The 23141-nt window shown below is 39.8% G+C and overlaps 1 protein-coding gene across 6 annotated transcripts in view; it reads right to left on the reverse strand.

Moving 5' to 3' along the window:
• Positions 1-2677: 2677 nt before the first annotated feature.
• C9orf72 (C9orf72-SMCR8 complex subunit) overlaps positions 2678-23141 on the reverse strand; it is a 35113-nt gene continuing 14649 nt past the window's right edge. For 4 of the 6 annotated variants that reach the window (XM_008250343.5, XM_008250224.4, XM_002708042.5 and 1 more), the window contains exons 4-11: positions 23029-23124; positions 21934-21998; positions 20646-20718; positions 17440-17556; positions 12351-12586; positions 7149-7206; positions 4691-4800; positions 2678-4565 (exon numbers count right to left, since the gene is read on the reverse strand). In XM_008250343.5, the coding sequence (XP_008248565.1) occupies positions 4379-4565; positions 4691-4800; positions 7149-7206; positions 12351-12586; positions 17440-17556; positions 20646-20718; positions 21934-21998; positions 23029-23124 (942 nt within the window). In that variant the 3' untranslated portion in view covers positions 2678-4378. The remainder of the gene's footprint in view (positions 4566-4690; positions 4801-7148; positions 7207-12350; positions 12587-17439; positions 17557-20645; positions 20719-21933; positions 21999-23028; positions 23125-23141) is intronic. The other 2 variants (XM_070053187.1, XM_089318105.1) reach the window with 1 other exon arrangement.

Below are 23141 nucleotides of genomic sequence, written 5' to 3' on the forward strand. Positions count from 1 at the left end.
CTGCTGCTTTTCCCAGGCCATCAGCAGGGAGCTGGATTGGAAGTATAGTAGCCAGGACACAAACCAGTGCTCCTATGGGATGCTGGCATCACAGGCAGCAACTTTACCTGCTATGCCACAACACCAGCCCTGGTAACTTACTATATTGGTACTGGTTTGGTGCATTCTTATTCTACTGAACATTGACAGGGGTATTAAAGTCTTCAGCTATAACTGTGTATTGTCCATTTCTCCTCGCAACTCTATCATTTTTGCTTCAAGTATTTTTAAGCAGTTATAAGTCAATAAACATTTAGGATTGCTATGTCCTCTTGCTGAATTGACCTTTTCATCATTTTGAAATCCTTTATTCCTGGGAACTTTCTTTGCTCTGAAATAATTTTTTTTTTTTAAAGATTTATTTTAAATTCAGAGTTACACAGAGAGAGAGGAGAGACAGAGCCAGAGACAGAGAGAGAGGTCTTCTATCCACTGGTTCACTCCCTAATTGGCCGCAATGGCTCGAGCTGCGCCGATCTGAAGCCAGGAGCCAGGAGCCTCCTCCAGGTCTCCCACGTGGGTGCAGGGGCCCAAGGACCTGGGCCATCATCTACTGCTTTCCCAGGCCATAGCAGAGAGCTGGATCGGAAGTGGAGCAGCCTGATCTTGAACAAGCACCCATATGGGCTGCCAGCACTGCAGGCGGGGGTGGCTTAACCTGCTATGCTACAGCATCAGCCCTTGAAATCATCCTTTTTTTTTTTTTTAAGATTTATTTATTTATTTGAAAGAGTTACACAGAGAGAGGAGAGGCAGAGAGAGAGAGAGAGAGAGAGAATTTCCATCTGATGGTTCACTCCCCAACTGGCCGCGATGGCTGGAGCTGCGCCGGTCCGAAGCCAGGAACCAGGATTTTCTTCCGGGTCTCCCATGTGGGTGCAGGGGCCCAAGGACTTGGGCCATCTTCTACTGCTTTCCCAGGCTATAGCAGAAAGCTAGATTGGAAGTGGAGCAGCTGGGTCTTGAACCGGCGCCCATAGGGATGCCGGCACTACAGGCCAAGGCATTAACCCGCTGTGCCACAGTGCTGGCCTCATCCTTGATATTAGTATCACAACTCAATCTTTTGATTAGTATTAATATGCTATATCTTTTACCTTCCTGCTGTTTGTCCTTTTTTTTTTGTTGTTGTTGTTGTTTTAATTGTTTTCAATGTTTTCCCTCTGGGAGGTGCAGAGAAAGAATGAATGAAAGAGCTTCCATCCATTTGTTCCTTCCCCAAATATCCATGGTGGCTGGGGCAGGGACAGGCCAAACCCAGGAAAGGGGAAATTCAACCCAGGTTGCTTATATGGGTGACAGGGTCCCAATCACATGAGCTATCCCCACTGTCTCCCAGGATCTGCAGTGGTAGGAAGTTGGAATGAGAACCTGAAAGTGGCATTGAACCCAGGCATTCTGTTATGGGACACAGGTATCCTAAACATTGTGTCTTAACTACTAGACCAAATACTTGGCCCTGTACTATATCTATTTAAAATTGTTTTTTAATTTAAAGAATACCATTTCTTTTAAGTTTATTTATTTTCATCTACTTGAAACAACAAAATATAGAGACAGATCTTTCACCTGTTGGTTCACTTCCCAAATATCCACAACAACCAGTGCTGCAGCAGACCAAAGACAGGGGTGGAAGGAGCCCAAGCTCTTGAGCCATTATCTGCTACCTGACAGGATGCAATGTCAGCAAGCTGCATTGGAAGTAAAGCGAACTGACTAACCTACTTATTTATTTATTTGAAAGGCAGAATGAGAGAGAGAGAGAGAGAGAGAATGAGAAGGAAAGATTTCTTCTATCTACTGGTTTGTTCCTAAATGGCAGGAATGGCCACAGCCAAAGCCAGGAGCCCAGAATTCTATTGTGGTCTAATATGTGAGTACAGGAGCCCAAGTACTTCAGCCATCATCTGCTAACTCCTAGGGGCCAGGAAATCTGTCCGGGTAGGAACCCAAGCACTAGAGTCATCATCTGCTGTCTCCCAGCCACATTAGCAGGAAGCTGAATGGGAAGCACAGAGCAGCCAGGACTCCAAACAGCCACTCTGATATGAGATGCAGATGGCCCTAACGGTGGCTTCATCTGCTGTATCACAACGTCCAACCCTAGATTTTTTTTTAAAACCTGATTCCAGTATTAGAGGGTAAGCATTGTAGCACAGTAAGTTAAGCTGCCACTCAGAGGGCCTACATCCCAAATTGGACCGCTTAGCTCAAGTCTTGGCTACTATACCTCCATTCCAGCTTCCTGCTAGTGAATCCTAGAACAGGCAGCACATGATGGCTCAAGTGCTTGGGCTCCTGTCACCCATATGGGAGACCCAGATGCAGTTCCTGGCTCCTGGCTTTGGCCCATTCCAGCCCTTGCTATTGTGGACATTTAAAGTATGAACAAGTGATGGAAGATTCTCTCTGTTGTTCTGCCTTTCAAGCAGATGAAAAAAAAAAAAAATATATATATATATAAACATTTAAACAAGATTCTAGCATCACACAGAACCTTTAAGTATATGTTCTTTGAAAAGATGAAATTAATTTAAAAAGATAGTTTATATCCAACATAACTGTCAACTGAATAGGATGTCGATAAGTCTTCCAATATCATAGTGGTGCTTTTCCTGAACAAATAACTGAAAAGAAACAAATTTCAAAGATATTTTATTCAAAATTCTCCATCTAGGAGAAAGATATACAATAACGTTTACACATGCTTTAATAACTTATTTCACTGTACAACTTACACTCTATACAAGAGTACAATAAACCAGCCAAAAAAACAGTCAGCACTTAAATAAGAATTCACTGTGTAAAAAGCATCAAGGATGGGACATTACAAGGTGGCATCTACACATTTTTCCACGACTAAACTATAATACATTAGTCATCTTGCTCAATGTGTATCTAAAAAAAATCAAGTTGTCTACATATATCAGGATATGAAAGCTATTATGACCTTTCAGAACAGGATGCTTCCTTTTTTGTTAAAGTTGGTGGGTAAGAGCAGAAGGACTCTATCACTTTTATCTTTTTCTTATAAATAAATACATTTTCCCTTTTGTGTTACTTCCACAGTTTTAAATAAAAATACTTACTTGTGCTCGTGTATACACCATTATGTTAACCCTGCTCTAAGCACAAAATTATAATAATCAGTTAATTTACAGCTAGTAAAATGGTCCAAACACATTAATGAGACAAAAGAAACAGATCACTTAGTTCTGCCAAAGTAGCACCTAGAAAAATAGCACTTTAGTAAAGTTTCTCCTGCCATTCTTTATCCAATGCAGGCAACATGACAACAATTTTAAAAATATGGGCAGGAATATAAGAACAAAGAAGACAAGAAACTGCTCTCTGTTCCTAAAAAGGGAACTTGGAAGTCAGCATATTCTTTAACACATTTTATAATCCTAAAATTATAATTATTGCCAAATCAGGTACATGGTAAGATTTTGAGTGAAAACCAGATGGAAATGACTGACCAGTGAAATCTGAACTTCTTCCAGGTAATTATATTTTCCAAGGAAAAAAAGGCACAGAAGGTACACATTTCAATTTGGCTTAAAATAATGAAAATTAACTTTAAAATTGTCAACAACTATTAAAACATAAAAATCAAATTTCCTATATTTTCTTGGACAAAGTTCAACTATATAGGATACTGACAATGATAAAAAACCAGAAAAACACGCTGACTGTGGTTCATCATAATCAGGGACTATAAATAACTGCTTGACATTTCTACATAGACCAAATCCTAAGGACTAAGTCTACAAAACAGGATCTAATAATTCATTCAGATTAAAAATCTGCTTGATCAATAGTTTCTCTCTAAAGCTTAGTCTGTTTAAGCTATCTTCCTTTCTGAAATGATTTTAAAAAAGCTCTAATTTTTAGCTGACTGCAAAAGTATTAGAGTAATCACACATACCTAGGAACACCAAAAGATGGAAAGTCAACTGGTATTCTATCTGAAAAAGCCAACTCAGACTTGACTTTGATACATGTAAACCATAAATCATAAGTTTCAAAAAACAGTAGTTGTGGTCAAGTTTATATCCTGTTATTATATCTTTAAAATATACCAAGAATACTTATTATATCTGTAAACATAAGTCTATATCCCAAGAAAGCATATTGAAGAAAAGGGATATCCAATTTAAGGATGTACCTGACATTCCTTTACAGACTTCCTGTGACAGCTGTAGTGTAACTAATTTTAACTGCAATGGCTGAGTAGGGCTCTGGAGGCATAATCTGGGGAAAATGATGCTTCCCACACCACTGAGCTATTTGAGTAGCGGTCATGATTGCAATGAAATATACTTAACCAGTTACACCTTTAAAAAGTCATCAGAACATCTCGTTCTTGTACGCTAGTGTAGAAAGATCTTCCAAAGATAAAAGAGTGTAGGCCTGGTTTAATTTTCTCAGCTAGAGCCATTATTATGTTAAGATCGCCCTCTGCTGTTAAGTCAAGGTCTATCTTCAGGTTCCGAAGAGATTTAAAGGCCTTTTTCCCCTTCTGCCTACAAATAATAAGAAAAATTAAAAGAAAAAAAAAACAAAAATCCAAATTATAATATAGAAAGTGTCAAAAGGAAAAGACAAAATAAAATGTGCAAAGGTTTTTCTTGCAGACAATTTTACTTACGTATCATCTTCTATATATTTTATTAGTGTCAAGGCTTTTCTGTGAAGGACTAGTAGAAACTGTGCAAGGAAAGTACTCCTGAGAGATAAACCTGGTTTCAAATGAAAGACCTGCAGGGAAATGAACAATTTTAATACAGAATTTATTTCCATTCGACCCAGACAGCGTGTTTCTATGACAGTGTTGATAACAACTAGCAGGCAACACACATTAGAGCATCTCTCAAGCATTTCCATGGGTGTCCTCTGACAGACAGGGCTGTGGTGGCTGTACAGAGTCTGGAAGCAATCTGACGGCTCTTTAAAAAATTGTCTATTTTAACTTTTAAAATACACTCAAATTTTGTATTCTATATCAGAATATTTTTTATTAAAAATTATGAAAGTTATTTCCTGTTGCTATTGTTTAACTTTTTCTGCCCAACCTTCAAATAAAATTGAAGATTCCAGGAGCTGAGCCATGTTTAGACTATGTTTTTGAGATGCTCATATATTCATACTCTTGGGGGCTGAGAAATATTAGTTTCTGTTGGGGTAGAGAACGGAAGGTGTTTTATTTCAGCTTGAAAAGCATGAAATTACATGACTACAAAATATTCTTTAACTTTACAATATGTCACAGGCCACAAAGACATTGCTATAAAGTTTCTAGCTAACACATAACATAAGGATCTCATTATTATTATTATTTTTTAAAGGTTTACTTATTTATTTGAAAGTTAGAGAGGGAGAGACAGAGAGATTTTCCATCTGCTGGTTTACTTCTTAGACTAGGGGCAGGGGTGGAGGCTGGGCCAGGCCAAAGCAAGGAGCCAGGAGCCAAGAGCTTCCTCTGGATCTCCCACATGGCTTACAGGGGCCCAACCATTTGGGCCACCTCCCCTGCTTTTCCCAGGTCATTAGCAGGAAGCTGGGTTGGAAGTGGAGCTGCAAGGATTCAAACTGGCAATTACATGGGATGTTGTGTCAGGCAGTGTTTTACGTGCTATGCCCCAGTGCTGGCCCCGTGGGATCTCCTTATTTCAAAGCTACATCCATGACACCATTCCCTAGCCTGATCCTCAGAATGATACTACAAGACAGCTCCATTATATTAAAAGATAAGTCCCATATCATCTATAAAAATCTATAATCAGGCCAGTACCATAGCTCACCTGGCTAATCCTCCGCCTGCAGTGCCGGCACCCCAGGTTCTAGTCCCGGTTGGGGTGCTGGGTACTAGTCCTGGTTGCTCCTCTTCCAGTCCAGCTCTTTGCTGAGGCCCGGGAGGGCCGTGGAGGATGGCCCAAGTGCTTGGGTCCCTGCACTGGCATGGGAGACCGGGAGAAGTACCCGGCTCCTGGCTTCAGATCGGCGCAGCGCTGGCCGTGGTGGCCATTACGGGAGTGAACCAACAGAAGCAAGACCTTTTTCTCTGTCTCTCTCTCACTGTCTATAACTCTCTCTCTGTATCTCTCTCTCACTGTCTAACTCTGCCTGAAAAAAGTCTATAATCTTTAGATGTGTAAGTTAAGTAGATTTTTTTTTTTTTTTTTTTTTTAAAGAGACAAGGTGGGTGTTTGGTGTAGCAGCTAAAATCCTGCCTGGGATACTTCCATTTCATATGGAGTGTCTGTGTTTCAGTCCTGGCTACACTACTGGTTTTAGGTTCCTGCTCATGTTCCTGCTGGGAGGCAGCAGGTGATGACTCAAGTAGTTGGGTCCAAGAGTGAGTTATCAGTTCCTAACTTCGGGCTGGCCCATTCCCACAGCTGTTAGAGGTGTTTGGAGAATGAAACAAATAGGTTCATTGGATGGGTGATCTCTGACTTTCTTTGCATTTTCATTAAATAAAGTAAATAAATATTTATAGAAATTTAAAAATAAGACAATAAAGACACAATCATTTAAATAGAAGTACACTAGGTTTTAAAAATAGTTTTTGCTTAATTAAGGCAAGTAATCTTGGTCTCCTCAAAAAACAAAACCCATTCTTTGTGTTACAGAGCAGTGCTTGAAATTAAAAAAAAAAAAAAGGCGGGGGTGGGGGCCAGCGCTGTGGCGCAGTGGGTTAAAGCCCTACCCATATGGGCACCGGTTCTAGTCCTGGCTGCTCCTCTTCCAATCCAGCTCTCTACTACGGCCTGGGAAAGCAGCAGAAGATGGCCCAAGTCCTTGGTCCCCTGCACCCATGTGGGAGACCTGGAAGAAGCTCCTGGCTCCTGGCTTCGGATCAGCCCAGCTCCAGCCTTTGTAGCCATTTGAGGAATGAACCAGCAGTTGGAAGACCTCTCTCTTTCTCTATCTCTGCCTCTCTATAACTCTGCCTTTCAAATAAATAAAATAAATCTTTAAAAAAAAGAAATTAAGAAAAAGGAATTAATTCTATGTTTTGTATTATTGTACTGGCATTGTAGAACACATTGAAAAAGAAAATATGTCATATTATTTGTCCTGACAAGTGCAGGTTTAATGTTTACCTGATCCAGGAAGCCTTTTACTAGAGTGTCTCTGTGTAAGACATCTTGAAAAATATTCCTATAAGGAAAAGAAAAAAGTTCAAATGTTGAAATGGCTACACAATGCTACTCTATATAAACCCTCACTTCAGCCAACAAATTCATGGCATATTGTATATAAATATATTTGTAGGAATGTATGTAATTGGAGATATAAAACATATATTCATTTTAGCTTAAAGATACATTTGTGTATTACTGGTGTTTTCTCTAGAGAGTATAAGCAGTCCCCAAAAGATAAATACGTATCTATAAATCTATTATAGTACTTACACCTTACCAAAAAGCTGAGTGCATTAGGCAACTAATTTATTAACTACCAATTCTAGCCATCCTCCCTCACCTCCAATAACATCTAACCCCCAAACCAAGAACAAATGCTTAGAAACATTTGAGAGAGATGAAGGAACATACCCAGGCACTAATCTACAATATCATGATCACTGAATTTGTACCAAGAGGCCCATTATCTGTAAGGAACATGAACCAGCTACCTAACGAAGTACTACCTATCTGTGCAATGACCAGATTATGAAGTCAAGACATAACACCCACTTAAGATAACACCTGTCTGACAATACTGTCAGGGCAGAGAATGTGCTCAAACAAAAAAGCATGTTCTTTTCCTGGACCCCAGCTCTCTTCCATTTTTTTCTAGTTGATACACAGGGCAGAGTTTATAACACTTAATAAGGTAAGTGATAAAACAGTAGGGGGCATCATATAACTGTCAGGAGTGGCAGAGAAAGAGGATGGTGTATGCAGAACTAAACAGGAAGTATCTCAAGTTTCCCAGTCTGAGGAGACAGACGTACCAAACTACAGAAGAAGGAAACTGAGAAATGAGGAAAAAGTCAGCATTTCCCCATTACTAACAGGCACTGACAGTACCCCTTCTTGGGCTCTGAGAGAGATTAAGACTATTTAAGTCTAGTGTTCTAATTATACCTATTTCATTGAATGAATATTGTGACCATAAGTGAACTGGATAGGGGCTGGCGCTGTGGTGTAGCATGTGAAGCTGCCGCCTGTAGTGCCGGCATCCCATATGGGCACCGGTTTGAGACTCAGCTGTTCCACTTCTGATCCAGTTCTCTGCTGTGGCCTGGGAAAGCAGTGGAAGATGGCCCAAGTCCTTGGGCCCCTGCATCAGCATGAGAAGACCCAGAGGAAGCTCCTGGCTCCTGGCTTCGGATCAGCGCAGCTCTGGCCACTGCAGCCAAATGAGGAGTGAACCAGTAGATGGAAGACCCCCACCTTCCCTCTCTGTGTATCTCTTTCAAATAAATAAATAGATCTTAAAAAATAAAATAAAAAATAAAAAAATGAAATGGATAAAGTATTTAAAAATGCTTCCAGTGGCTGATTTTAACTGCATTAGCAGAAACTGAAATTACTTTTAAGTTAAATTTTAAAATAACCTACAAGTAAAAAACAGTTTGAAATACACTAAAGAGTAAAATAAATCTATGATGTAAAAGTTAACGACACACAATCTACTTGAAAATACTATTTATGGACAATTTTTTGTTTAGAAAATCTGCTTAAAGCTGGAAATAAAATTTAAAAATTCATGACTTTTTTTTATGATCAACACAATAAGAATAGCTGGCTGATCATAGTTTGTCAAATCAGCAAAACAAACAGAGCTGACTAAAAATGAGTAAGAAGGGGATAGCAGTGTGGTGCAGCAAGTTAAGGTGACACTTCTGAGGCTAGCAGCCCACACTGGGATGCCAGTTCTAGTCCTGGCTGCTCCACTTCTGATCATTGCTAATGCACCTGGGAAGGCAGTGAAAGACAGTCCAAGTACTTTGGTTCCTGCCACCTATGTTTGAGGACAGGATAGAGTTTCTGGCTCCTGGATTTCACTTGGCCCAGTACTAGCCCTTGTGGCCAACAAGGGAGTGAATCAGTGGATGGAAAGTGTCTCTCCCTCAGTCTCTATCACTGCCTTTTAAATCAACAAATTGATACATCCATTAATCAATCACTTTTTAAAAAAAATTCAGGAAGAAATGTTAAAGACACAAATATATATACACACCTCTAAAGAACAAGGCAAAAATGTAAATGGTTGCAAATCCAATCCAAAGTTTACTAACTTCCCTCAAACAGATTTTCAAGAGGCATTAAATTTAACTTATGGGTTAACATACTCCCATCTCACATCAGCATAACTGAGTTGTATATATACCTCCAGCTTTGCAGTCCAGCTTCCAACTAACGCAGATCCTGGGGGGCAGCAGTGATGGCTCAAGTAATTGAGTTCCTATCACCTACGTGGGAGATCTGGATCATGGTCCTGACTATATGGCTAGCCCTGGCCACTGTGGGCATTTGGGGAGTGAAACAGCAGATGGAAGCTCTCTCTCTCTCTCTGATTCTCAACTTAAAAAAAAAAAAAGCTTCAAAACACAGAACGAAAAATTAATTAAAAATGAAGGAAATGCTTGAAGGCACACATCAATTTCAAGAACTACCAAAATTACTAATATATGAAATCTTAATGGCATGGAATTCCAATTTGACCAGTTCAATTTATTTTAAAAATGTATTTGAGAGACAGGAAGACAGTAAGAACTCCCCAAATGCATGCAATAGCTGAGAGTGGGCCGAACCAAAGCTGGCAGCTAGGAACACAATCTAGCTTTCCCATGTCAGTGGCAGGGATCCAACCATTTGAGCCATCACCAGCTGGCTTCTAGGGTTTGCATTAGCAGGAAATTAGAATAAAGAGAGCCAGGAAACAAATCCAGGCACTCTATTGTGAGATGCAGGTAACTTAATCAGTGTCTTACCTGCTAGGCCAAATGCCTGTCCTCCAGTTCATTTTCTAAACCCATTCTGGACTGGTACCGTGGCTCACTTGGCTAACCCTCTATCTGCGGCGCTGGCACCCCGGGTTCTAGTCTCGGTTGGGGCGCCGGGTACTAGTCCCAGTTGTTCCTCTTCCAGTCCAGCTCTCTGCTGTGGCCTGGGAGGGCAGTGGAGGATGGCCCAAGTGCTTGGGTCCCTGCACCTACATGGGAGACTGGGAGGAAGTACCCGGCTCCTGGCTTCGGATCAGCGCAGCGCTGGCCGTAGTGGCCATTAGGGGAGTGAACCAGCAGAAGCAAGACCTTTCTCTCTGTCTCTCACTGTCTATAACTCTCTCTCTGCCTCTCTCTCTAACTCTGCCTGGCAAAAATAAATAAATAAATAAATAAAAAAAAAATAAAAATAAACCCATTCCCATTTCTAAGGAACCAAGAACACTGGAGAATGGGCAATCAATAGATGTGGAGGAAAATGGGTCTTACGTTATCTTCCGAATCATGAGGCTCAGTTTCCCCCAGATGCAATGTTCCTATTCTATGTTTCTGGTCAACACTTAGTGTGTGGCTACTGATGAATCACACGTCCGTTGCCTTAGCTCAAACTTTCCTTAAAAACACCCAACAGTGTTGACTGCTCCAGATTTACGGGTGCCTTAAACATTTAAACCTGGATTAGTATAGTTAACATTCATTGAGTACATTCTGTGCCATGTACTTTTCCAAGCACTTTTAATTGATTAGAGAACCATAATAGTACATTACAATTCTTTTTCTGACTTCAAAACATCACTTAAGTGTTTTCTTGTGGTTTCTGGATTATAGATTTATCAGCATAACTTTGTTGTTTCTAGTTGGGTCTATACTCAGCAACTGATTATCGCCACTTTTTAATTTACTGATCAGACTTCCTGATAAATGAATTAACACAAAATAAAATGCAAAGTAAAAGAATGCTCTATTAATATATTTCAACAATTTTCCTGTATTTTGTATTCATATACCAAGGAAAGAAAACCCTAGAATTGCTTCTTTGGCTTACTTAGCCTGTTCAATGAGGGTTACATACTAGTGCTCTATGGCTGGACCCTATTACTCCCAGTACCTAATATAGTTTCTAGGAGCTCAATACTTATTTATTCAACAAATATTTAAATACCTAAGGCCTAATTTAACCTATTTTATGGGAAACAAAATTATATTAAAAATGAACATTTAAAAAAATCATTGATTAAATGCTTCTTCAAGCATAATTCTGCCAGTAATATTTATTTCCTTTTAAACACAATTTGTCTGATTGTTTTTATTCATGAAAGAGAGTTTCATGTTGTTCCATGACAACAATATCAAAAGAGCATCAATTCACAATAGCAAAGACATGGAATCAACCAAGATGTCTATCAGCTGGTGACTAGATAAAGATAGCCTTGGCAACTCATGACAAGAGCCTAGGGTGATTACTGAGGCCATAAACAAGAGTGTCAATTTGTTAAGTCAACAACAGGAGTCACTGTGCACTTACTCCTCATGTAGGATCTTTGTCCTTAGTGTGCTGTACATTGAGATTTAATGCTATAACTAGTACTCAAACAGTATTTTTCACTTTGTGTTTCTATGTGGGTGCAAACTGTTGAAATCTGTACTTAATATATGCTAAACTGATCTTCTGTATATAAAGAGAATTGAAAATAAATCTTGATGTGAATGGAAGGGGGGAGGGAGAGGGAAAGGGGAGGGTTGCGGGTGGGAGGGAAGTTATGGGGGGGGGGGAAGCCATTGTAATCCATAAGCTGTACTTCAGAAATTTATATTCATTAAATAAAAGTTAAAAAAAAAGAAAATGTGATATATACACACACACATACATATATATACACACACACAATAGAATATTACTCAGTCATAATTATGAATGAAATAATGAACTGTGCAACAAAATGGATGCAAATGGAGATCATTACACTTAGTGAAATAAGCCAGACCCAAAAAGATAAATACATGTTTCCTCTTATTTGTGGTAGTTTATAGACTATAAAAGTTGTGTGGATGTCATGTCATTTGGTATAGTTATAATACTGCTTCATCAAATTACACCATGTAAATGACAATATGTTCTTAGTTCACATATTAAAAAAAAAAAGAAATGGAGAGGGGAGAACAGTGAGGACTCTTGGGACACTAGTCACACTTTATTCTTAACTTGGGGGTTAGATGAGTGTGATCAGGTGCCAAAAAACTTTATCTGTACATGTATGTGCATTTCTTGATATGTATACTATATCATGGTATGTATACTCTATTATTAAAATAAAATGTTAAAAGAAGAAAAATGATGAGCATTACATACAAATCAGGAGTGAAGCTTTCATCTGTGTAGATGACCGTATCCTGAGCCATGTCTTCCTCTGAAGTAGCTCTCCAAAATGCTGTCAGCTCTGACCTCATGTATCTACGCTGATTATAAATATGTTCGTGACAGGGTGGCATCTGCTTGACAGTATTGACATCCACATCTATGTGTGTGGTGGGATATGGGGCATACATGACTTGCCGGAACGGTAGTACAAAGCTTCCAGTGGAATCCTGCCAAAATGAAAAGAACATTTATTGTCTTATATGCCAGAAGATATGAAGAAATATTTTAATTAAAAAAAAAGGGGGGAGCCGATGCTGTGGCATAGTTGTTAAACCTGCCACCTGAGCTGCCGGCATCCCATATAAGTGCCGGTTTGAGTACCAGCTGCTCCACTTCCCATCCAGCTCTCTGTTATGGTGTGGAAAGCAGAGGAAGATGGCTCAAGTCCTTGAGCCCCTGCACCCTCGTGGGAGACCCGGAAAAAGCTCCTGGCTCCTGGCTTCAGATTGGCACAGTTCTGGTGCCAACTGGAGAGTGAACCAGCAGATGTAAGACCTCTCTCTCTCTGCTTCTCTGTCTCTGTGTAACTCTGACTTTCAAATAAATAAATAAATCTTAAAGAAAAAAAAAACCTGGCTCTGATTTAGCAAATTCATCTCTACAAGTGTTTTTCAAAAGTTGATTTATGGGACCCAGGTCAGGGATTCAAGCACTTGGGCCTTCATCTATTGCCTCCCAGGGTGTGCATTAGGAGGAACTTAGATCAGAAAAAGAGGCAAGACTTGATCCCACGCAATCCACTATGGGATGCCAGTGTCCCAACTGGCAGCTTAACCAGCTGTGCTACAATGCCTACCCCCATCTATAAAAATTTACTTCAGGGGCTGGCACTGTGGAGCAGTGGGTTAAAGTCCCAGCTGGCAGTGCCAGCATCCCATATGGGCACTGGCTGCTCTACTTCTGATCCAGCTCTCTGCTATGGTCTGGGAAAGCACTAGAGGATGGCCCAAGCCCTTGGGCCCCTGCACCCGCATGGGAGACCCAAAAGAAGCTCCTAGATCCTGGCTTCAGATCAGCTTAACTCTGGCCATTGTGGTCATATGGGGAGTGAACCAGCAAAATGGAAGACCTCTTTCTCTCTGGCTCTCCCTCTCTCTGTAATTCTTTCAAATAAATAAAATAATTTAAAAAAAGAAATTTACTCTAAGATATTAATTATAATTGAGTACAGTTTTAGCAACAAGAGTGCTCACTACTGCACTAATTTTCACAGTGAAAACATCAGAAACCACCTAAGCATCCAAAAGTTGAAGCACTTAAGTAAATAAAAATGTTAATTATTTAGCTGCTAAAGATAAAGTTGCCAAAGTTTATAATGATATTAGGGTTTATAATGTATTGTGAAAAAAGCAGGTTAAAACAGGAAGAGTAAAATCCAAGGGAAGGCAAGGTGGTTTGAAAAAAATCTAGGGCGTAGCGCGTAAGGTGGGTAAGGCTGCCACCTGCAGTGCTGGCATTCCACATGGGCACTGGTTCAAGTCCTGGCTGCTCCACTTCCAACCCAGCTCTCTGCTGTTGCCTGGGAAAGCAGTAGAAGATGGCCCAAGTCCTTGGGCCCCTGCACCCACATGGGAGACCTAGAGGGAATTCCTGGCTCCTGGCTTCAGATCAGTGCAGCTCCGGCCATTGCGGCCAATTAGGGAGTGAACCAGCAGATGGAGGACCTCTCTCTCTCTCTCTTTCTCTGTGTAACTGACTTTCAAGTAAATAAACAAATCTTTTTTTTTTTTTTGACAGGCAGACTTAGACAGTGAGAGAGACAGAGAGAAAGGTCTTCCTTTTTCCGTTGGTTCACCCCCGAAATGGTCGATACGGCCAGTGCACTGTGCCGATCGGAAGCCAGGAGCCAGGTGCTTCCTCCTGGTCTCCCATGTGGGTGCAGGGCCCAAGCACTTGGGCCATCCTCCTCTGCCTTCCCGGGCCACAGCAGAGAGCTGGACTGGAAGAGGAGCAATCGGGACAGAATCCAGCATCCCAACCAGGACTAGAACCCGGGGTGCCGGCGCCACAGGCGGAGGATTAGCCAAGTGAGCTGTGGTACCGGCTATAAATAAAGAAATCTTAAAAAAAAAAAAAAAAAAAAAGAAATCTAGAAAGACAGACTATAAAGAATTATGCCAAATATTAATAGCAGTTATCCACTGGGTTGTGAAATTACAAGTGATTTTTCCTTTCTTGATTATTCTATGGTTCTTAAAAAATCTCAGTGAAAACATACTTTTATAAGTAAAGAATGTACTTCTTTTTAGGTATAGCCACTTGGGTAGCTAGCAACAAGGGCCTAAAGTGTAGGTACTGTGCTATAAATAGATAACAGAAGCTGTTTCCTTTTTTAACTCTTCTAATGCTGTGATAAGCATCTCTGGATAATGTTGGGTATCTTCTATAAATATATACAACTTAGGGGCTGGCGCTGTGGCGCAGCGAGTTAAAGCCCTGGTCTGAAGTGCCGGCATCCCATATGGGTGCTGGTTCAAGACCCGGATACTCCAATTCCAATACAGCTCTCTGCTATGGCCTGAGAAAGCGGCAGAATATGGCTCAAGTCCTTGGGCCCCACATGGGAGACCCGGAAGAAGCTCCTGGCTCCGGATCGGCACAGCACCAGCCATTGCAGCCAATTGGGTAGTGAACCAACGGAAGGAAGACCTTTCTCTCTGTCTCTCCCTCTCACTGCCTGTAACTCTATTTCTCAAATAAATAAAATCTTTAAAAATATATATATATATTCAACTTACATCTGCATATACATATTTGTAAAGAAAACTCATAAATATTTTTTTAATTAATCATTTCTAATTTTCCTCTATGCACCTGGTATAGGTTTCTTTTAGGGGTATAATAACATAATTGAGAGGGTGTTGAGGAAGTAAAAGTATTAAGCACTCTGTTATATTTTTAACAGAAAAAGGTTCTAATTATCAGATTTGTAAAAATTCAAATGAGAAAAGTGTTTCCTTTCACTAGTCTCTAAATTAGAAAACTCTGAGGTCATAGCAGACAAATTATTGAAAATGTGAAAGCTGAATATGAAATTTTCTAGGAAAGCTACTTCTTCTCACCTATGATTAAAATTGGAACACCAGTAATAGATTCAATAAAAGTGAACAACTATCTTGTCTAATTATTGAAAATAACTGCTAATTTACCTTTACCTGTTTTGTTCCTTGAAAAGCAGACTCAATTAAATGGAAGAAAAACAAAAAAAATTTCTTACATAGTGTGTGTATTATTCTTTTTTTTTTTTTTTTTTTTTTGGACAGGCAGAGTGGACAGTGTGTGTTTGAGAGAGAGAGAGAAAGAGAGATAGAGAGAGAAAGGTCTTCCTTTTCTGTTGGTTCACCCTCCAATGGCTGCTGCGGCTGGTGCGCTGTTGCGCTGTGGCCGGCGCACCGCGCTGATCCTATGGCAGGAGCCAGGAGCCAGGTGCTTTTCCTGGTCTCCCATGGGGTGCAGGGCCCAAGCACTTGGGCCATCCTCCACTGCAGTCCCGGGCCACAGCAGAGAGCTGGACTGGAAGAGGAACAACCGGGACAGAATCCAGCGCCCCGAGACTAGAACCCAGGGTGCCGGCGCCGCAGGCGGAGGATTAGCCTATTGAGCCGCAGCGCCGGCCCTGTATTATTCTTATATATCCTCAAAATCCTACGTACTTTTTTTTTTTTTCAATAAATGAACATGGTACACAAACAAAAGACAGTATCAATAACACAAAACTCGAAATCTGGTGGGCTGGTATTGTGGCGTGGTGGGTTAAGCCGCTGTCTGGGATGCCAAAATCCCATACGGGCATTGGTTTTGAAGTAGGCAGTCATATAGGTTAAAATCAATTAGGTACTTGTGAGCTGGAAGACCACGCCTTCACCACGCCCCTGTGTGACCTCATGCTCCTACCTGGCCACACTTGGGTGCCCACCAACCAATCAGGTTAATTAACCACTCCCCTTTGGAAGTGGGTTAAAAGCCTGGGACAAGGTGTGTTCCCCCTTCTCTTTTCCCTGGCCTCTTGCCAGGAGGAAGCTTGCTGTAGCCCTGCACCTCCAGGGCGCATGGCCTTTGGGCTACCCACCCTAGGCTTCCTGGCCTGGATGCTCCTCCATGTGGTTGGTTCCTGGTGCTTGGTATGAACCCAGATTTACCCCCCTCTCTCTTAAATAAAGCTCTCACTCTCCTATGCACCTTTCGCACTAAATAAAAGCCTGAAATGTACTGTGCTGCCTCGTTTATCTGTGCCGGTACTTAGAATTCTTCTCTAAATATTGGGCAAGAACCCTCTCGGGCTTATTAATATTGGGGATTTATTAATAAGCATATGGTGATATCATATAGCACCCCAAATTACGATAGCATATGTAGCATCCCAGATGGCGATTCTGGGAACTTTAAGGGGCCACATTTCTGTATAGATTTTAGGGGGTCATCTCTGATATCAGTTCAAGTCCTGGTTGCTCAGCCTCCAATCCAGCTCCGTTATTGCTCCTGGGGAAGCAACAGAATATGACCAAAAGTGCTTGGGCCCTTGCCACCCATGTGGGAGACCCAGATGAAGCTCCTGGCTCCTGGCTTTTGCCTGGCCCAGCCCTGGATTTTGTGGCCATCTGAGGAGTGAAACAGCAGATAGAAAATCTTTCTCTTTCCTTCTTTCTATAACTCTGCTTTTCAAAGAAATAAATAAAATCATAAAAAAGAAAAAACTAAAACCTGTTCAGCAAAAAAGAAATATTCCAACTCTAGATATGTGACCTGATTAAAGCATGCATTTAAAAAAGAAACAGTCCTGAGACTAGATGTAGCTACAGTGAACCACCTGGAAACAAACGCTATCCATGGTGTTTTACTGATGATACTAATTACAAATCCTAAGACACATATTCTGTCTCTAAGCTGTGTGAATGAGCTTTAACTTGGGCATAAAAACATGAGATGCACTTAAGACTAGTATTTAAAAATATATTTATAGAGTCTCAAAAATTTGAGATTCTTAAAAATTGGTTTCACTTATGATAACTGGAAACTATACCTTGAGCAGGCCTTGTACAAAGAGCCCTGATTCATATTTAAACGATGACTCTGCTTCACATAGTCTGGAGCATTTCCTTTCTGCTGGAGTCAGAAAAAGGCATAAAGTTCTCACTATCTACAAAAGAAAAGATTTTAGCATTAAAATGGAAGAAAAAAATATTGAAGCATTAAAATATGAAGTAAAAAAGACCACTGGTTTGCCTATGAAAGAAATTTGAATAGAAATTTCCATTGTTGTCAAAAAACACATCCTGACTACTAAGTATTCCTCAGGAGCGCAGAATAATACACATGAGATACAATGGTTATTACTTAAAACAAAGATTCTGTGGTCAAATAAGGTTTTTAAGATGTTGGGTAAATTAACTGTATAATAACTCAAAATCTTTAATATCTGGATACATATCGTGACTCCTTAGGTAAATAATATGCAGACTTTCTTAAATGGAGCCCTTACTTTAATAGGAAATAATGATGTAATATAATCACCATCTCCATTTTGTAGCAACAATTTTGGACAAGAAAACTAACTGTATGTAAATTAGGCAGGATTGCAGCTTCTGTTTTATCATTCTACCTGTAAAACTTACTATAATGAGTATCAAGGAGTGTCCAAATGCCTTAATAGAGAATTGTGCTATCAAATTTGACTGAAAACAAGCAGGCGGACATTGCCATGCACTGGATTAATGCTGCCCCTTGGGAGATCCACATCCTATATTGCAGTGCTCATTTAAGTTTCAGCTACCCTACTTCTGATCCAGCTTCCTACTAATGCATCCTACAAAGCAGCAGATGATGGCTCAGGGGTGTGGCCCCTGCCACCACTTAAAAAACCTGGATGGAGTTTTGGGTTCCTGATTTCAGCTTGGCTTAGCCCTGGCTGTTGAGGGTATCTGGAAAGTTAATTGGAAGATGGAAGGTCTCTGTTTCTGTTGCTCTTTCAAGTAGATGAAAATAAATAAATACTTAAGAAAAACCAAGCAGACCATAAGAGGAGGTTTAAACATCTCTGATTCTAAAAGGATTTGATCTACTGCCCCATTAGGAGAAATAAATGCCCTGTAACTACACTGAGATTCAGATCATACCCAGAATTATTATGTTGAAGTAGAAAACTGTAACAGTAGCAGTTTTCCCTCAAATTAAAAAGATAAAAGGGAAGTCATTCTTCCCAAAGAGGATGGAGGATGAGAAAAATACTTAAAAAAACACAGTCTCAACATGGGACTGAAGTAGGCAGGCATACAGGCTAAAATCGATTAGATTTGTGAGCTGGAAGACCACGCCTTTGCCACGCTCCTGTGTGGCCTCATCCCCCTACCTGGCCACACCTGGGTGCCCACCAGCCAATCAGGTTAATTAACCACTCCCCTTTGGAAGTGGGCTAAAAGCCAGGAAACGGTGTGGCCTGGCCCTGCTCTTTTGCCTGGCCTCTTGCCAGGAGGGGGGCTTGCTGTAGTTCTGCGCCTCCAGGGTGTGCACCCTAGGTTTCCCGGCCTAGAAGCTGCTCCTCCACGTGGCTGGTTCCTGATGCTTGGTATGAACCATATTTACCTCTCTCTCTTAAATAAAGCTCTCTGCCTCTGCTTTGCTGCTGGTGATAAGCAGTGGATAGCAGCTCAAGGTGCTTGCTGTACGTGGCTTGTGGCCTGCTCTCTGAGTGGTATGGACGCTACCCTAGTTTCCAGACTTTCCCCTCTCTCCAATCTGAACTAAAACCCTCACTTTCCTAGATACCTCTTGCACTAAATAAAAGTTTAAAATGTACCATGCTGCCTTGTTTATCTGTGCCAGTATTTAGAATTCTTCTCTAAATATTAGGCAAGAACCTTCTCGGGCTTATTAATATTAGGGGATTTAGTAATAAGCCCATGGTGAAATCATATGGCACCCCAAATTCTGGTAGCATATGTGGCACTCCACATAGCACTTCTGGGGAACTTTAAGGGGCCACATTTTTGTGTAAATTTTAGGGGATCATGTCCGACTTCAGAACCCTCTTTCTCCATAAAGCAGACTGCCAGTCCCCTGTGGGATTCTAAAGTTTTTGGGGTCATGGATGGGAAGCTATATTCCTAGGGTAATAACAATAATAAATAAGATCATTAGTTTATAAATGCAATATGATGATATAGGTATACCAATCTCTCATAACTGGTTATACGAGAAATATAATTTTGGAAAATTAAGGCTCATATAAGTACACAGGGTAGCTTATTACAGTTAAGAAATTATGAATACCTTTGTAAAGCAAATAATCATTCTCAAAATATATCCTATATAAAACTTTAACTTTAAAAAATTGTTAATATTTAATTTGATTATAATACCTTGTACTTAACTCTAGGTTCATTGTTATGAATGGTCACATAAGAAAAGTACAAAATCTCTGAGTGAATTTCCTAATATCTGAAAACGTAACTATAATTCATTTTTTTTTACCTAATTTAGTATTGAAGGAAGTAGTCACAAACATTACTGAATAAAATATAACCTCTGTTGACCACCTAATAGCATGAAAAATCAAATGACATTTCTTTAATAGTAGTACAAAAAGTATAAGGCTATTTTCATATTTATTAAAGATAACACTTGGAAATAAAAAATAAATATTTTTAAATATCTGATTGTAAAATATTCTCAAAACCAATTACATACAACTAATACTGGTATTATGAGTTATCATAATGGAAATAATAAATGACTTCATATTTAAGCAGTTTATTTCAACTCATTTTTGCCACAGCCCCAGCAATTTAAGATTTTACTACTGCAATGCTTTTTTAAATTAAAAAAAAAATTATTCACTTTAAATACACAGTGAGAGAGAGATATCTCCCACCTGTTGGTTTACTCCAAATGCCAACAACAGCCAGGACTGGGGCAGATCAAAGCCAGGAGCCTGGAATTCTGTCCAAGTCCCCCACGTGGGACGTGGGGGATAAGGGATACCACTTGAGCCATCACATGATGCCTCCCCCGTACACATTAGTAGGAATCCGGAATCTGGAGTGGAGCTGGGACTGGAACTCAGGCATTCAAATATGGGATATGGCCATCTCAAGTAGTGTCTTAACTGCTACATCAAATACCTGTCCCTATTAGACCGTTTTAACAAATACCTAACATTTAAATGATAATCTATGATATAGTAACAGTATCAGAACGTCAGGTCATTTGCAAAATTATAAAATAAAGTACCTTATTTACTTTTTCTGCACTGCTACCTACAACGACAGAACAGCCACAGGTTTGCAAGTGTGAGCTTATGGCACTGTAAATTAAAGAAAAGAAATTTAAAACATTGACTGTAAAACAATATCAGAAACCAAAAAAAATAAATAAATAAAAGTGAGCTCCAAATAACTCAGGATATCTTTACATGATAAACACAAAGCTTAAGTATAATGCCATCTTTTATTTGTACATGATTTTACATTTTCCAGGGTTTTTCACAGGGATTCTCTTATTTGATTCTCCTTATTAAAACAGCCAGTTAGTAAAATATATGATGTTACAGTTGAAGAAACTCACGTGTAGAGAGGTTAAGTGATTTATTTGCCATGAAATGGTATTAAAAACAACATATAAATGATCAGATTCAAGACTAAAGTGTTTCAGATTCAAGCCATTAACACACTCATGCCTCTGATATTCCATCATGACCCAAAAGGGAAAGACTAAGGACATAAAAACAAATACTTCCTTTCACTTCTCATCTTATAAAGTGAAAGTTCATGAAAATTTGCTATTCTAAAAGAAAAACACTTAAAAATAAGTGTAGAATACTTTGTACAGGGACCAACAGGCAATCCACAAATACTAGCTATTATTACCATTTTCCTTAGAAGAAAATATAAATACAAAATGTTAGCTATTAGCTATTATTAAATGATTACATGCTCCAAGCATGGTTTTAAGTGCTTTAAATGATTTGTCTCGATCAATCCTGACGACTACTGGTATTCCCATTTTACAGTTGGAAAAGAAGGTACAGAGAATTCAGGAAGCTTGCCTAGGGTTACATAGTAGTAACCCAGGCAGTCTGGTTTTAGAGCCCACACTTGTAAGTATGAAACTCTACGGCTAGATAGAAAATATCAGTAAAAGTGCGAAATCAGTTTCTTTGTGGGCCTAAAGAAGAAGGCCATTTATTGCAAAGCCCCACTCAATGCAACTCAATTTGAAAGGGTTTTAGTTTCAACTTTAATGAGAAGTAAAACAAGAAACCAGAAGCAAACGGGACCAAGATTTCTCATCTGAGCACACTAGGAACTCAATTTCTTTAAACAGCAAAAGAGTAACATCAGATCTACCATAGACATGTAATGACTAAAAAAATAACACATATTTAATCAACAGTTCAAATATGCAATGTTGTCCCTAGAATAATCTAAGTAAGCGAGCATTCAAGTATTTCTTTCCTTCCAAATCTTGTCATAGGTAAGCTGCCTTATCCAGCTTTTAGGGAAAGAAACAAAATCCTTACTTGAGAAGAAAGCCTTCATGACAACTGTCACCAATATCATCATCATTGAGTACTGTGTCAGCTATCTAAAATGCACCCCCCCAAAAAAAAAAAGTTTAGTTATAACACAGCATTGAAATAAAACTTTTAATTTACAAGTTTTCTAAAGTCTACATTCATTATAACATGTTGCCCTCATTTCTGAGCATCAAGAATACTTGTAAAACAACCCCTATGCACTACCATAAACTTTCAGAACAAATGTGAAAGCTGATCAGGCAGGTTAAGCAACAATTTTTTACAAGAATAATGTCCTCTTCTTAGCTATTAGAATCAGAATATCAATTTTTTTTTTTTGACAGGCAGAGTGGACAGTGAGAGAGAGAGACAGAGAGAAAGGTCTTCCTTTGCCGTTGGTTCACCCTCCAATGGCCGCCACAGCCAGCGCGCTGCAGCTGGCGCACCGCACTGATCCGATGGCAGGAGCCAGGTACTTCTCCTGGTCTCCCATGGGGTGCAGGGCCCAAGCACTTGGGCCATCCTCCACTGCACTCCCTGGCCACAGCAGAGAGCTGGCCTGGAAGAGGGGCAACCGGGACAGAATCCGGCGCCCCGACCGGGACTAGAACCCGGTGTGCCAGTGCCGCTAGGCGGAGGATTAGCCTAGTGAGCCGCGGCGCCAGCAGAATATCAATTTTAATGAAAACAACAAGAATAGTTTTCTAAAGGTATACATGTGTACTGTGTGATTCAAAGTGTCCTGACTGAATGACTTTGAATGATTGAGGACTTAAATTAGAGAACTTAAGTAACTTCCATGAATAGCCATTAATCTGTACACCACTTTGTTTCAAAAGTATTACATTTAATATTCCTTATTTCTATTAAATGGGTAACTGTTCCATTTCAAGGAAATATAAAAATGGTGACATAAACAATATTTAATTTTGTTGTAATTATCAAAAAAGCCTGTGCTTGTATTGGGAATAATGTTTCAAATGAACAGTAATAGGATAAAATGCATACTACTAAAGCTAGAGTATCACTAATGTGAGAATAGAAAAATAGTACTATAACTCCATCAGTAAAGGGTAAAATTGTTCTATAAGAACTTACATCTATTTCTTCAGGAACACTGTGTGACTTCATAGATGAAAGCAGTTCCATTACAGGAATCACTTCCCCAGTAAGCATTGGAATAATACTCTGACCCTGAAGAATAAAAGTAA

This window comes from Oryctolagus cuniculus, chromosome 1 (assembly GCF_051225735.1).
Source record: "Oryctolagus cuniculus isolate XC-2025 breed Fujian yellow rabbit chromosome 1, ASM5122573v1, whole genome shotgun sequence".
Taxonomy (NCBI): Eukaryota; Metazoa; Chordata; class Mammalia; order Lagomorpha; family Leporidae; genus Oryctolagus; species Oryctolagus cuniculus.